We start from the raw sequence: 15,262 nt of genomic DNA, 5'->3' as shown, positions 1-15,262 counted from the left end.
AAGAAACCAACTTGACGCAAACGTACGTACGTACGTACGTGCCAGTACGTGCCAGTTAAGGCAACGTCGATTTTTCGTAAAAAGAGACCGCGGTCGCGTTTGATCCGTCGACGGAAGAAAGTTCACGACCAAGATCGTGCAAATCCCGGCTGTTGGCAGCGCTCGAAAGCGAGAAACACGTAATACGGGCTCCTCGATGCACGTCGTTGTCGTACTTGGAGCCCCGCTATTCCAGGCGTTTTACTCGCCGGCATACCTAACCTCTCTATATATCTCTATACCCGTCTCCTCCTTTCCTTATTCAACATCGTTCTTTCCTCGTCCCTCCTTGCTCGAGATTTTTCTTGGCGATTAAAATTTATGCTCACTCGTGTTCCCGGTGCGTGCATATCGCGTTTCGTCTCGCGCGATGCTCGTTTTGCGCCGGGTTACGCACACGCCCAGCATCGCGCGTCTTTTTCGCCGCGTTACAGACCCGCCTAACAGTCTCTCGCGATCTGCCTTCCTACGAGTACCTGAAATCGCCGCAACCACACCACGCATCCTCCGCGACAGGCCAGGTCGTCGTTCGACGAACGACGTTTCGCGGAAATTTTTCCATCGTTAACCGATCAACGTCGTCGAAAAGGAGAGTCGCGAAAAAAGAATGGAAAATACGACGCTGCGTTGCTCTTCTCGATCAGAGATGTTCTACCTAGCGTTTCGAAGCCGAAGGAAATGAAAGTTTTAAAGCCCGTACGATGCAACTTTACCTGCAGAGGTGGAGAACGGGAGAAATACAAATGTTTCACAGCGTATCTCGAAACGTAAGAAAATGCTGGATAAACGCTAGACGAAACAAAAAGTATAAATTCGATTAGAAATATTATTTCTATATTATTCGAAAAGCGTAAGATATCTCGACGATAAACGGCTCGTTATTTTCTACCTCGCTACGCGTGTTCGTCAAAGCGTCGAGCCTCGGGTCGAACTACGATGAACCAAGATCGAATGTGACGCGGACGTAGGAAAAGTAAGAAACTGGCCGAAGGAGCGGCACTTTCACCGGATCTCTATACCGAGCACAACGGAGAGATAGTCCGACGCGTGATCGATCCAACGATAAAGAGTTAAACCACACTGAGCAATACATGGGAATATCGGGATTTCGAATTCGTTTGGGGTTCGTTGAACGATGTTTGTTCCAACGTCTAGCTGGGCTTTTTTTTTCCGGACGTATTCCGCGGCTGAAGAACCCATTTGTCCCCTGTGGATCGAGTTGTCGCGGAAAGAGGATCGGCAGAGCTCGCAAAGGGACCACCGATGATGACTCGCTTTTATCGGCGGAGCGATTGCGGCAGCTGCGGCGAAAACTGATCGCTATTGCTGCCCCGAAACCGAATAAGATTGGCATTAAAAGCAAAGGACGCGGTGGTTATGTCCGAGCGGCGCGGACCCGAGCGAAGCGTTTCCAGCGGGAAATATTGATTTTTAATCTGGTCCGTTATACCGCACCTTTGTGACCCGGTGGCGATGCGACGATGAATATTGCGCTGCCACGGAGATAGATATCGAAAATTTAAATCGAGTCCGTGGATCACAGCGCGTGTGTATGCGCGCGCGTGCGTGTGTGTGTGTGAGTCAGGCGGAAGAGAGAAATATCGCGGAAGGAAGTAGGAAACGCGGGACGCGTGGAAAAAGCAAGCGACGAGTCTGTCTGCAAAACGTTTCGATTCCCTCTGGATTAACGTAACTGTACAAGATTGCGGTACTATCGCTTCGAAAATTCCAGCGGACTCGATCGAGAATCGGCGTAAACCGAAGGCGCCGGTTTTCTCGCCGAGGATCGTTTCGATCGTCCAACACGGATCGCACGACTCTGTCGTCTCCTTCTTCCTTTTGTCTCGGCTTCCATCTCGGTCCTCGGCAGCGATACTTCTCTCAGAGGCTCGGTCAATGAGAGTAGCCTACATTCGTCCGTGTGATCGTTGCTTGGCGCGCGCACGCACGCACACACCCGGCAAAACCGTAAGTCCTCCTCGTCGCTCCTGTTGCCGGATCCGCGGGCATGGACGCGCGCACCATAGGCGCGTACAAAAGGACACGAAGCCAGGAACGGGCACACGTAGCTACGTACGGCGCGGCGTTCTCCCGTGAGAAGAGACACACACGGAGGAAGACGGAGCACACGCAAACTCCGCTCCAATGCGAAAAAGGAGGATGGAGAGAAGGAGAGAAACGGTGCGCCAGCACACGCATCGCAGAGCCAGCGTGCTCTCCTCCGTCTTGCTTTCTCTTTGCGGCGTTCCTGCTGGCTGCCTCTTCGTCGGTCGACCGGCAGGGGGCAAGTTTCAGTCTGTCCTTGTCAGCTCGATAGGATGCTGCCACGGGCTTCGTACACGGCTGGAACCTGGACCGGAGTAGTAGGCTGTACAGGTATGCACGCGGTGGGCTGGTCGGGCATTCCTGCGGCGTTGCCGCGTCTCTTACTCACCGTAAGGCCCCGATCAAGTAAGAATAAGAGAGAAACGAGGATATAGCCGGCAGGGACGAAGCAGGAGAAGAGGAGGCCGACCGACCGGGCCGGGGGGAATCGAGAGAAAGAGGGATCCGAAAGAGGAAGGAGCAGCGGAGAGGCTCGGCGCAGCTCGAACGAGTCTTTCTGCCTTTTCGTGGAGGCAATCGGGTTCGTTCGAGAGAGGACTGCCTCCTTGTGGCTCGACCTGCTCCCGAGACTTCTCCTGCCGTTGCTCCTGCTTCTGCTCCAGCTCCAGCTCCAGCTCCAGCTCCAGCCTCAGCTTCGGCACCAGCTCCCGTTCGCGCCGTCACCGTGCCCGCTATCCACCGGCTGCTGCGGCGTCCGTTGGACCCCTGACCGCGACACGTCGCGACTCTTGCCACATTCGACCAATTTTTTCCCAAACTACCGCGCTTCTTCTTCTTATTCTTCTTCTTCTTCTTCTTCTTCTGCTTCTTCTACTTCTGCTTCTTCTACTTCTGCTTCTTCCTGGTCGCGGCACGTGCGAGGAAAATCTACCGGAGCTTCCGACCACTCGCGATTCAACGCGTCGAAGGAAACGTCGAGTGTCGGTTACGAGTCTCGTGCTTTGAAAGCGATAACGCAGGTACATGCTACGCGCGGGCAAATTTGCGGACGATACGTTGCATTTTCGTCTTTATTTGGCTGTTGAATAACCAGAGTATACGAACGAAACGAGTAGGATGGAATCGTATTAGACGATCCGATCTGTCAGTTTGGTCGGGCGCCGTTACGGTCCACTGTTAAAGGGAAATCGAAAGGACAGATTCGAGGGTGGAAGGACAAAGTGATAGAGCTCTAAGCGTGTCCACGTAGCGAACGAACCGTGGAACACCGAGTGGCTTGCTCGTCGTTCCAGAAAGTAATCGAATTTCAGCCACCGTGTTATACCGTTCGAACCCTCCGAGGGTTCGCCCGATTTCATAGAAGGAACCAAAGACTCCGAGAGACTCTGCGTTCGGATCTCGCGCACCAAAACTGATTTCGCGTTTCCATCGGATTCCTCTCGAAAATCGGCTCCGTGTCTGGCGGAGAGAGTCTGCGGTGAGATCGGTTAGAAGGCTGCTGGCTCGACAAATTCGCTTAGCCGCAAAGTTTATCGTCGAAGAGACCCGCTGTTTACGAGTCGACCAGCGGATACTGTAATACGAGTAGTCGACCTTTCAGGGATCCGGTCGAAGAATGAAATTCAGAGATATAACGGGAGAAGCGGAGAGCAAAGCACGAACTCGAGATATCCAATAGGCAAGGGTAACAAGGAGCTCGGATTTCGCGCAGGTCGAAGGAAACCAAGTTAGCCGTCTTCATTGCGCGGACACGGTCCACCGGGGATGCGTATTCTTGACAAGTTCCATTAAACGCCCAAAGTTCTCATCGCAGCGAGGAAACTCCCGGGCGATCGCGGTATCAAAACTTGCCGCAGAAGTACTCGGCCACGAAACCCACCGCGGACGTCCCGTAAAAATCGTACAACGATACGTCCAAGACGGGAATTTTTATTAATCCATCGAGATTTCGTTCCAGGACCACGAGGGAACAACTTGGCATTGCCCATTTTTTATAACGGAGTAGATTTACGATTCGAAATTCAGGTTCTCTTCGCTCGTTACGATATCAATGTAACGAAGGTCGCTGGAATATCGAAGATATCGTCGTTCGTTTTAACGTTTACCAGCTTTGACTGGACTGTCGTCGACAGGTTCTTCCCGTCTCTTGCCGCTTTATATCGAAATATCGCTTTCTAGTCGTAAAGTCGCGAAACCGACATAGATTTTCAACGCGGATAAAGGTTAAAAAATTCGACGATATCGATTGCTCGGGTTTTTCAAAACGGTAACGGACGTTCGTGACGAGAATCTATCGGTGGGAAGAGAGACGCGGTCTTCTTAGCGATCGGTGTCGAGAAGAAACACAGCGCGCATCGAAAAACGCCACCAAGACCCTTCATCTAGAAATCGGCTCACGTAGAGTAAACAGGCCCTGCTGAGTTTGCCGGCCAATTTCGAAGAGGAGTCTATATATGCCCACCGTTTGCCTCCTTCCTTCCTGTCTAGAGAGCGCGTCGAAATGATCCCCTTTTAATGCCGCAGCACTAACTACCGGCACCTCGAACGATCCCGCAATTCGGAAGATTGGCCCACATTACGAAATTATCGTTATTCCCGACGAAAGAGGGATGAAGGGGTGCAGAAACGGACCCATCGAAAACCCTGCGGCGCCAGCTTCTTTCCGCATAAATATGGAAAACGTTCCGGATAGCTCACCACGACCATCTCCGAGAAACCTTCCTAAAAAGCCCTCGTTCCTATCGCTCGAATAAATTTCTGCCGCGGTTATAGATCACGATACGTCCGTACTTGGCATACTCGAATCGTTTAAAAGCGATCCCAAGGGTCTTCGTGGTTTGAATCGTCGATCGTAAAGGATTAAAACAGGGACGCGCTGTTATCGTTATAAAATATCGTTACCATCGGATATTTTCCCGTTTGGTCGATCGAGCGGAAAATTTGGGACGCAGTCTTCGAGTTCGAGCTCCGCCGAGTTGAGTCGAACGAATATCCGACAGGATATAGATCGATCGAGTTCTCGGTAAATATCGCTGCGCCAGGCCACCTACGAGAATACCGATCAAGTCGCGTACGTTCGAGGGTTCTACATAGTCTTGGCTAACACGGGGCAAGTTCTCTCGCAGCAGGTTGATTCCCTGCATCTTCGATGGAACCGAGCGTGCATATCGGTGCATATCGATTTGCGCGAATCGCTAAACCCACGGAAAGACCAGACCAATCTGCACGATGCGTGGTAAAGCGTCGATTCTCGTATCGTACACACGGTAAAATCTCATTCCGTCGTTACGAAAGGGTAATCGCGTTTCTAAAATTTCTTTCCGATGATTCGAACAGATTCCGATCGACCAACAGCTGCCCAAGTAACGCCGTTTAGGCGCGTCGAAGCAACGTCGAGAAATAACGTTTCCGGATAAACGACATTCCATTAGTTGCCGTCGCTTCAACGTTAATTAACTTATTTACAAGCAAACGATCAACGGTGGTCGTATCGAGGAATCTATCGGTCGACCTCTAGTCGCCGTTTCGAAAAGAAGAAAAAAGTAGACAACGTATCTCGGAGTTCTCCGAGGAAGCTAGTAATTATGTCGTCCATAAAACGATTTCAAACACCAGTGCGTTGTAACGTCGGAGACTTTCTATCGCAATCGTTCCCGATAGGGAGAGGGGTAGGTCTGGCGGCAGGCGTACAACTTAATCGATGCATCTAGCTAAGTATACAGAAGGAAGTAGCAATCGCATTCGCGTATCGTGTCCCGAGGTGTCGTCCTAGACTATCATCTAGCTTTATGATCCTTAGATAGAGCAAAGTACAGTTTGTACAGGGTGATTCAATCGACGTATCGAAAAATATCGAACGACAAAATGACTATTAATCGTTTTTAAATCTCTGTTTTTAGCAATTTAACTCTACTACGATAATTTCGATAGCGGTTCGATCTGTTCGTGCCGTTCGTTTTCTCGTCGTTTAAACCTTGACGGTGACAGCTTTGATTCCATTCCCGTTCTTTTAGAAAACATCAATGGACAGGCGATGTTGGAATATTCGAGATTTTAAGCGTCTCGACGATCGATAAACTTTGCTCTTAGAATTCGTGCACACCCGTCAATTTTGCCAAAGAAAGCGAGAAATAACAAAAGTTTCGAGCAACTCTAGTTCCAGTACAAGAAGATGATGCAAAATTCTATCGATCGACTTTTCGCACGCGTTACCAACTTTCCTCGAGTGTACTCCGCGACGATACACGTCTTTGGATCAACCTGTATAGAAAGGAAGAGAAGAGAAGAGAAGAGAAGAGGAGAAAAGAGGAGAAAAGAGAAAAGAAGAGAAGAGAAGAGAAGGGAAGAACAGAGGGTTACCTTGTTCCGCGTGGGTCCCTCGCGGGCAGATCAGCAACAGCAGCAACGGCAGAAGGTGGGCAGCGGAAGCAGCAGCGGCGGCGCAGGTGGCTAGAAGGCCTGCTACGCCCGCCATATTGAAGGGGGCCATTCTTATCGTAGCCCCACCGTGGGGCCGCCGGTCCTCTCACGATCTGTGCGAGGCTGCAGCACCGGCAGCGTCGTCACTCTCTCCTCCTCATGCCTCCTCCACGCTTCGTCTGCTCTTTCCGCACGTCACGCGACGACGACGTGCAACCACCCTCGTAGCCTCCCGACTCCTCCAGCTTCAACGCTACAACCACCTCCTCCTTCTCCTCCACCTCCTCCTCCTCCTCCTGCCTCCTCTTCCTCTTGCTCCTGCTCCAGGTCGCGCAACCCTTCCAGATGTGCCGTGCAGCCCACCGGCGTTTCTTACCCTTCCGAAAAGTAGCTTCGCTTCTCGAATAAAGCGCGCACCACCCCTTCTTCCTCTTCACCCTCCTCTTCGTTATTGTCCGTCCACGAGTTACTGTCGCTCGCTGTACTCGCCAGTCGACTTTCTTCCTCCTTCTCTCTTGAAAAAAGAAACGATCGCCACCGAATACCTTCTATGCCATTAACAGCGATTAGGCCGCTCGTTGAAAGCTCGTTGTAGATCTGGGGTTTTTCGCGATTGATAGGCTCTCGGTTGCACGAAACACACGACGGACGTGGACTTGGCCGCATTTACCACTCGCGATCGTACCGGAAGTAGTCAGGTACCGCTCTTGCACGACCGCCGCGAATATCCCGTTCGATTTCCCCCCCGCCCCCCTTTCCTCTCACTTATAAAAAGCAGCTTCCCTTAACGACGAGCCGAGATTCGTCGCATTTCCTCTTTCCTCTGCCTCTCTGTATTTTTTTTTTCTTCTCCTTCTTTTTTGTACTTTTCTCCTCCTGGTTTTCGTCTCTTCTTCCCGTCAACGCCTGAATTTTCTCATAGACGCGCGCTCCACGCTCCACGGGCTGGCTCGTCTGAAAGAAACAAAGATGAACCGCATTAATTAAAATCCGCGAAATATCCTTCCCCATTCGGTCGTCTCTACCCTTCTACCACCTTCTTTCTGATATCTCCACCGACCGAACACGGACCGCCGACTCTATTTCCATCTCCTTTCGTCGAGATACGAAGCGCGCGACTCTAATGACATCCCTAAATGGAAACAACGGCACGGTCGTTTTTTGGCTGTGCTCCGCGGTCGCGACGATCGAGTCCGTCTAACTAGTGGGATACCGTTTTATACGCTTTCCATCCCTCGTATCTGACTCTTTTTGTCTCTTTGTTTCTTACTTCGGTGGTTTTAAATGGCGCACCGGTTCGCTAAAACTTTACAAATTTACGGAACCTGTTTTCGAACGGACGTCGCGCTTTTACACCATCTTTTACTTGGACGCTAGAGAAGAGCGCAAAGCTGCAAGTAGCGTTCGACGATACTACAACGGGTAAGAACGTTCTGCGCCAAAGCACGTAGAAGTCAGGCGTTCGAAAACCAGCGATTTGCTTACCGCGGCACTTTGAAAATTTCTCCCACATGAGATATGGAAAATGCGACTTGGTGCTCACACCACGAAACAGGATTTCGTCTATACGAAACATAAAAGGAGGCGGACCGACGATAAATTTCTTTGGTGGCGAACGATCGTCGTAGGAAAGTTTCGTTCCGAAGGTTAAAAACGACAGGCGGCTTCGATCGAGTTAAACCCCGAGCCAAACGGGAAACTTTGGAGACGCTCTTGCGCGGCTTTACCGAGTGGTTTACTTTCATCCGGCTGCTGCAAGTAGTCTTCCACCCTCGCTCGACACCGAATAAAGTCGAATAAACTCGTACCCCCTCGTATACAGAGATTCATCGAGTGGAAACGAGCTTCTTTTGTGGCAAACGTGACCGATCGTTCGTCCCCCGTCCCACCGTACGATCGAACGTTTTCGACGACTCGTGAAAATCGACTATCGAATATTGGCCCGAGCCCCGATTCGTCCGTTAACGACCACGATCGACGGCCGTTTGGCACCTGTACCGTTAAGTCCGATGACTCTGCAGGGATCATTGTTTCTCCGATATTTCTCGGAGCGTGCCAAATGACGCGATACGCGGCATACGGACGACCGCGTGTTCCAAGTTCGCGAAGCTTTGGCCAAGACCTCTATCTTCTAGCATCGCCGACTATTATTTCGTTTCCTCGTAACGATCTCTTACTACGCTCGAGCGTGCCGATCGTTCTTCGAATCGAATAACTACCGGGATAAAAGTACTAACGTACTGTTTCGTACGAGCAGGAAATTTTGCAGAAAAATTCGCACGAGAGAAAGAAAGCGGGAAAGTCTCGAGCGTTCCGACACTGTGAAATTTTGGAGGTTTTAAGACCTCCGTCTATCGTCGGTCGCACTGTTGTTTCCTCGTGACGATCTCGTCCGCGTGATAACGACGCGTATCCATCGTCACCGAAACGGGACGACTACCGGGATAAAAGCTGTTCTACGCCAGATGGAAATGCGCGTGGCAGAGGGAAAATGCGCGTGGAAAAAGGGGCAAGTGGGAGAGGAGAAACGTCCGCGCGACAAAAGCGCGGTGCATACATGGTTGGTGAGTAACTTCAAGTTCAAGGTCAACCTTGAACACGCATCCAAGCTCGGTGAAATTCGCGTAACTCGTTGCACCCGTCATCTAGCCGAGTCTAAAGGGAGGAAATGCCGAAAGCAGGAAGAAAAGGGTAGGAAGAGTGGCGAGCGAGCGAGCGAGTAAGAGCGCGCGCGCGCGCGTGTGTGTGTGTATATGTGAACGCAACTTTGGGGTTCGTCGATGTAGCGGAAGGGGTGCTAGCTAGGATGGGACGAGGAGCAAGGGGTTTCAGGATCAATACCATGCGTTTATCCGTCTCTCTCGCCTCTCTCGGGCACACGTAGAACCGCGAGACAGAACGCGCGACCGACAGAGATCGAGCGTCTTCGTTCGACCAAGGTTTCGCTGCGAGTTGATCTCGTTCGCTCTGGTAGGCCGTAAGGTCTGGCCGGCACGGCGTCTCGCTGCTATTCTTCGACGGAAAGGGACGAACAAGGGAAAAAGAGAGGAGGAAAGAGAAGCGAATAGAAGGGATGCAAAAGACGGGAGGAAAGAAGAATAAAGAAGAATAAAGAAGAGCAAAGAAGAGAAGGGAATGGAGGAAAGAGGAGATAGAGAGGTTCGTATAGAAGAGTCGGGGGTTCGAAAACGAAGAGGTGGCGAGGGTTGGGCAGAGGGCTGGAGGAAGCACGAAATTCTAGAGTACTAAAATATAGTAGAGAGTGGGAAGGTGGGCCGGGGGAGAAGGGGAGGTAGAAGGCGCGCTTTAGGAGTTCTTCTAAAGCGGGCAAAGACCTTCTCCTCCTTCCCTCGCGTTCTCTTGCTCTAGCCAGACCGGCCAAGATGCATCCGCGAAATTGCAGACTTCGGTGAAACGCTGCTGGTAGCTGTGCACAGCGCCTCCTAGGTCTACGCGGTGGTGCTTGCCGCCTTCTTCCATTGCCATTGCTCACGAGTGGCCTCGTAAAAAATTTAAGATGTCCTCCTCCTCCGCCTCTCGTTCGTTCGCTCTCTCTTCTCTCGCCCTCTATATACTCTCTTCTCGTCGTCCTTGCCAGCCACGGCCGGGCTAGAAACCCGTAGTGCCTCTTTTCAACAGCCTCTCTCTTTCAACTTTTTGACAAGACCCAGTAGCAATTGCCGAAAACAGCTCGGCGTCTCGAGAGAGAGAGAGAGAGAGAGAGAGAGAGACGAGGAAAAGACCGCGCTCGAGAAGGAGCGCGAAGCCTGTGAGAAGGGCGGCAGTTTTCACGGGGGGTGAGTATCTAGCCTTCCTTTGATAAGCCACGATTTCCCATTTTTTCCCCTGTTTTTTTCTCTCCGTTGCTTTTCCTTCCTTCGGAGCAGATGTAAACGCGACGAGGAGGATCTCGTCTGCGGAGCGGGGTCTCGCCTACTCCGGAGGTGGTTGGCCACCTTCTTCAGCGTGCAAAGGCCTCCTTCTTTTTCTATTCTCTCGCAACGTACACTTTCTTTCCAAGTACCTGCTTACGATGGATCCCGCCAAATTGCAGATTTCGGCAGCCGAGAGAAGCCAGGCTCTCGAGAGGTTCGTGAAAATTTTAAGCCGTCTCTAATAGTACTCGAACAGGTGCAACCGTAGGCTACACGACGTTCGCCGCTGCTTCTAACGAGCACTTCTTCTCGACGTTCTCGGCCAGAGTATTATAAAACGTCCTTTGAACTTTTACCAGGGTGAAACGGACGAACGAGAGACGTGTAACCATCGATATTTGAAACTTTCGACCTGAAATCCCGACTCTTTCGTACCTTCCATGGCGCTTCATCGCTACGCGACGTCATTTCGTTTACGTTTGCTCGTAAAATACAACGCGAATATTTCAATCACCGATCACCGATCACCGATCGTGAATCCTGTCAGACTCGTTTCAGCCCCCCGGTATTTCTTTCTCTCAGCGATGACGCTTCGGAAAGAAAGTGAACGCGCGCGAGCTTCCTATTTCTCCTACTCTTTCCTCCTTGGAAACGGTTCGCGCGACCTTACGGGTTCCCCCGATGGGCTCTGCTTTTTCTCTGCCTCTCGATTTCTTCGAGTTTCCTCGAGTTTCTTCGCGGGCCTCTCCTCGCGCCATTGGCTTCCGCGACCGCTTCGGGACAAATTCTATTTCCGGTTGAATTTAAGACCCTCCGGAATATACGGATTTATTTCACGGCTGCACTCTGCAGAGACGACGAACGGTAAGCAAGGAAGGGGCGGGAGAAAGGGGTGGAGCAAAGAACAGGGGAGGATGGAAGCGTGGCACAGGGTGGAGATTTTACTTCGGATCCGAGGAGACTCGTAAACGTAACAAAGGAAAGACGTATAGCTCGGGGACGAGCGAGAAGAAAAATATATAGAGCGAAAGATGAGGGAGGAGAGAAAGTTCTCCGAAATTATTATACCTTGGGCGATCGCCACTCTGGACGACGCTTACTTTTATTTTTCCGAAACTCTCCGGGCGCCACGTCGCTGCCAACGCAACCCGGTATTTTTCTGTCCTAACTTTTTCTTTCGTCGCTGTTCGATGTCGCGAATGGCAAACCGCAAAAGACGTCTGCGAGACAAATTCTGTTTCCGATGAATTTAAGAAGATCTCGGCCAAATACGAGAAAGAGGGGCAGAAAAAAAAGAAGAGAATAAGAAGGTCGCTCGGATAAGGAGAGACAGAAAGAGAACGCGGTGGTTAGATTTATTTTCCAAGGATTTCGTCGAGACCTTGTTGTCGGATTTTACCGCGGTTGGTCGACGGTGGCACGAATTTCAAAAAAACAACCCTTTGAATATAGAACGTTCCCCGTTCTTCGTATTTCTCTTATTTCTGCCAAGTTCGCCTCGTTTCCTAAGAAGGAACGAGTAGGACGGCGAATCGAGAATAATAGAATTTTTTTGACGTCTCGGCGCTAGCTGTAATTCGTGCCGCTCCTCGGGGCTTCCCTTTTTCCCAGTGGTGGCCGTAATTAAAAACGATAATGTCGACGGTGGCTGTGATCGTGCGGCTTCGTCCAAATGCCCTCTATATTTTTGTTTCACTCGCGAAAATGCACCGGCTTGCCGGCCTTCGGCAACTCGCGCTAATGCGAACGAACGCGTCTCTTCTAACTTTCCCGTATATCGTTAAATTTGCTTCAAATTTCGTCGATACGAATATATCATCGACTACGATAGTCGAGTCTGATATATAAAATTTTCTAACTAACGAAATAAGCTAACGAAATCTCAGAACGTTTCGCGTAACGCACTTGCTTTCGCACTCGTAAAACGTGTCCTGGAAGCGTTCTTTCGTATACTTTCGTAGATCCTTACGAGCGTACGCGTCTCTGTCTTGGGATGCGTGTCGTTCGTGAAAACGACAGTTGATCGGAACACGCGTGCACCGCAACGACGAAAAATAGCTTTACGTGGCTGGTCAATCGCGACAGTGAAACGTTCATAGGTTGCCAACTAATCAACGGAAACACGAAATTTCCCACGATACACGACCGTGCGCGTTTTAACTCGTGCAATAATTCCGTATTAGCCGTCCGCGTGCGCCATATACGTTTCTTCTCGCGAGTGGAAATAGAGGCTCGCTATCGATGCGGAGAACCCCGCGGTGATTTCGCAAGCGAGTACACGCGGTCGTTTCCACCAGGTGAAAGTAAGTCGCGCGAACTGCGCGAACTGCGCGAACCGAGCTGCAGCGACCGAGTCTCAAGTCCAAACGAAGGTTCGATTTGCCTTCGAGCTTAATTAAGAACGTACGAGCCATTAGAGCCGATGGAGCGTTATATCGAGCCGTACGATAATTATAACTTTGAGCTGAGCAAATCTCGCGAGGCGCAGTCAGCGTAATCGACTGGAGACTTCTTTTCTTTCGTTTTCCTTTAGTTAGCGTTGTCAGCTATCGACTCGTACGTCGTATTTGCAAATATATACCTTTTAAGAACTTGAACCAGTTGCGCAACACCTTTTTTTCCTCGATCAACCGACTACATGAAAATTAAACTTCCCGTTTCTCGTTCCTTCTCCCTCTGTCCAGCGATTATCGGAGATAGTGAAAATTGCCAGTGCACGCGGCACTTGCCACGAACGCGTTTAGCTGTGAAATAGTTGGGTTCACGCACAGGAAGTAGACGCTTAACGACTCGTACGAAAAGAATCCTCGACAATCGCCTGTTCCCTTCCGCGATTTCTTCGTCTTTCTCGCTCTGTCTGCTCTCGATTCTAGATTAGCTATCGAACGAAGGAAGGAAGGAAGAAAGAGAAGCGACGAATTTGTCAAACTATCGGAATTCGGTGTAACGGTAAAACGCGTAATGGAAGGAGAGGCGAAATTCCGAGCTAGTTGCGGAGTCGATGATAAAGCTAATGGCGTCCTCTACCCTTGTCAAGTCCATCAGTGATCAGTCACGCGATCCTAAGAAGTTTCGTGGACCTGCTCCCCGCCCCCCCGCCCACCCTTTTTTCATCTCGGAAGGAAGCGAACAAACTTGTTCGGTACGACGAACATGCTGTTAGCAAATTTTCGCCGGTGTACCGCCGGCCCTCTCCTCCCAAAGAAACGAAACGAAACGAAACGAAACGAGACGAAACGAAACGAGACGAAACGAAACGAAAGGAAACGAAAGAAAAAGCAAAAGCAACGAAGAAGAGTACCTACTACACCGGTGCAGGTGATATGCTAATGGTAATCCACGTTTCTCTTATCCTGTCGCGGTGACAAACGCGTCGCAGAGTGATCGCGTGCGTCAAAATAGTTCGACCATTAGTGGTCTGGTTCGTGATTCGTTCGTGGCTAGGAGGATTTCGCCCCCTATTTCGAAAAGGAGGAAAACGAGGGAAAAGAGGGAAAACTAGGAAGAGAAAGCGACGTCGGTGCAACGTGGAATCGGGCGTTCGTAACAGCGGTCGTAATTTATACGTCTCTAATCTGGACGACGATAAGCTGTTCGTCGTTCGCGCTTCGGGGTCGCGTTAAATGCCGGGAACGCGTTTTCCATCGGAAAAGAGAGGAGGAAGAAGGTAGGAATAGCGTGGGTGATATACTCGTGTCTTTTGCGGCAATAACGCTCTCGGTGGAGAGAGTCTCGCGTGCCTCGTAACTTTCCTTGCCGAGGCCTAGCAGCTCCATATTTCACGGAGGGTTGCCCAAACTTCCCTCCTTCCGCGGAACAGCCACCGCGTTTCTTTCCTAGACACCACATAGGCACGCTCCGCGTCGAGAGAGGGCCATATGGCTTTCGTTTCCTCTCGCTCCAGTTATCTTTCTTCTTTTCCTTCTTTTTTCCTCGCGGCATTCAACCTCGCGGATCTTTTGTACTATATTTGGAACGATCCGATAACTTCCTCGAATACCGAGCTCCCTGGACCACCCCGAGCAGTTCGCACCGCCTCGTTATAACCGTTTATCGCCGGTCGGATGTTTTTTAACGGCTAAACGTTAATAATACCAGGGGGCTAACGATAACGACGCCAACGAGATCGAATTTTAATCCTCTTAGAACATCGAATGACGTACGCGAACAACGGCAGCGACGATAACTCGGCGAAACTCGTTCCTTTCCATTCTCCGATCTACACCGCCGCCGTCATCGTTCGTCCGTCGATTTTTTTCTCATCGAAATCTATACGCGTTGCTGATTTAGACGATACAGTAATCTTCGAGATACAGCAAGATCGTAGAAATCTGCCAAACGCGCAACATCCGTCGAGTTAATCTCGGTTCTTCGTTTCAATATTTTCTCGCTTTCTTGTTCTTCCTTTTACCCATCGCCGCTGTTTTATTTAACATTGCCAATACAATTCTCTTTTATCGATACTTTTTCGGGTAGTATCATAGCGTCGTGATCTTTTTTTATTGCTTCTCTTTATTCCATTTTTCCTGCCTCTCTGCCGCTGTTTTTATTGCTCGAATTTCGTTCTTGCGTTGTTTGTTTGATTTCTGGAATCCGAGTTTTTACCGTCCTTTCGCTATTCCTTTTATAGCTGGAATTCTTTTTTAGATCCGCACTGCTTTTTTACAGCTGCGATTCCTTTTTTCTGCTTCGCTGGTGTTTGTTTTATCTCCGCAGCTTTATTTCCTTTATCGTTCTCCAGCTTTCTCTTTCGACGCTGCCGTTCCTTTTTCCACCGTTCTCAAGCAGCTTTTTTTACTGCTACAATTCCTTTCTCGTTGGTTTTTTCCAGATTTGTTCGCACCGCTGCAACTGTCTCCTCCGTGCTTCCTATTCCGTTGCTT

General features: G+C 50.3%; 1 protein-coding gene across 13 annotated transcripts in view; it reads right to left on the bottom strand.

The window, feature by feature from the left end:
* The window catches only part of LOC126873546 (ephrin type-B receptor 1-B), a 91,654-nt gene that overhangs the window by 53,535 nt on the left and 22,857 nt on the right, over positions 1-15,262 (bottom strand). For all 13 annotated transcript variants that reach the window (XR_007692449.1, XM_050634546.1, XM_050634543.1 and 10 more), the window contains exon 2: positions 6,445-7,458. Coding sequence is in view for 12 of the 13 variants with exons in the window: in XM_050634546.1 (XP_050490503.1) it covers positions 6,445-6,574 (130 nt within the window). In the remaining variant the exon portion in view is untranslated. The remainder of the gene's footprint in view (positions 1-6,444; positions 7,459-15,262) is intronic.

This window comes from Bombus huntii, chromosome 14, assembly GCF_024542735.1.
Source record: "Bombus huntii isolate Logan2020A chromosome 14, iyBomHunt1.1, whole genome shotgun sequence".
Lineage (NCBI taxonomy): Eukaryota > Metazoa > Arthropoda > Insecta > Hymenoptera > Apidae > Bombus > Bombus huntii.
Note: the sequence above shows the minus strand (reverse complement) of the source record. Positions and strands in the feature narration are given on the sequence as shown.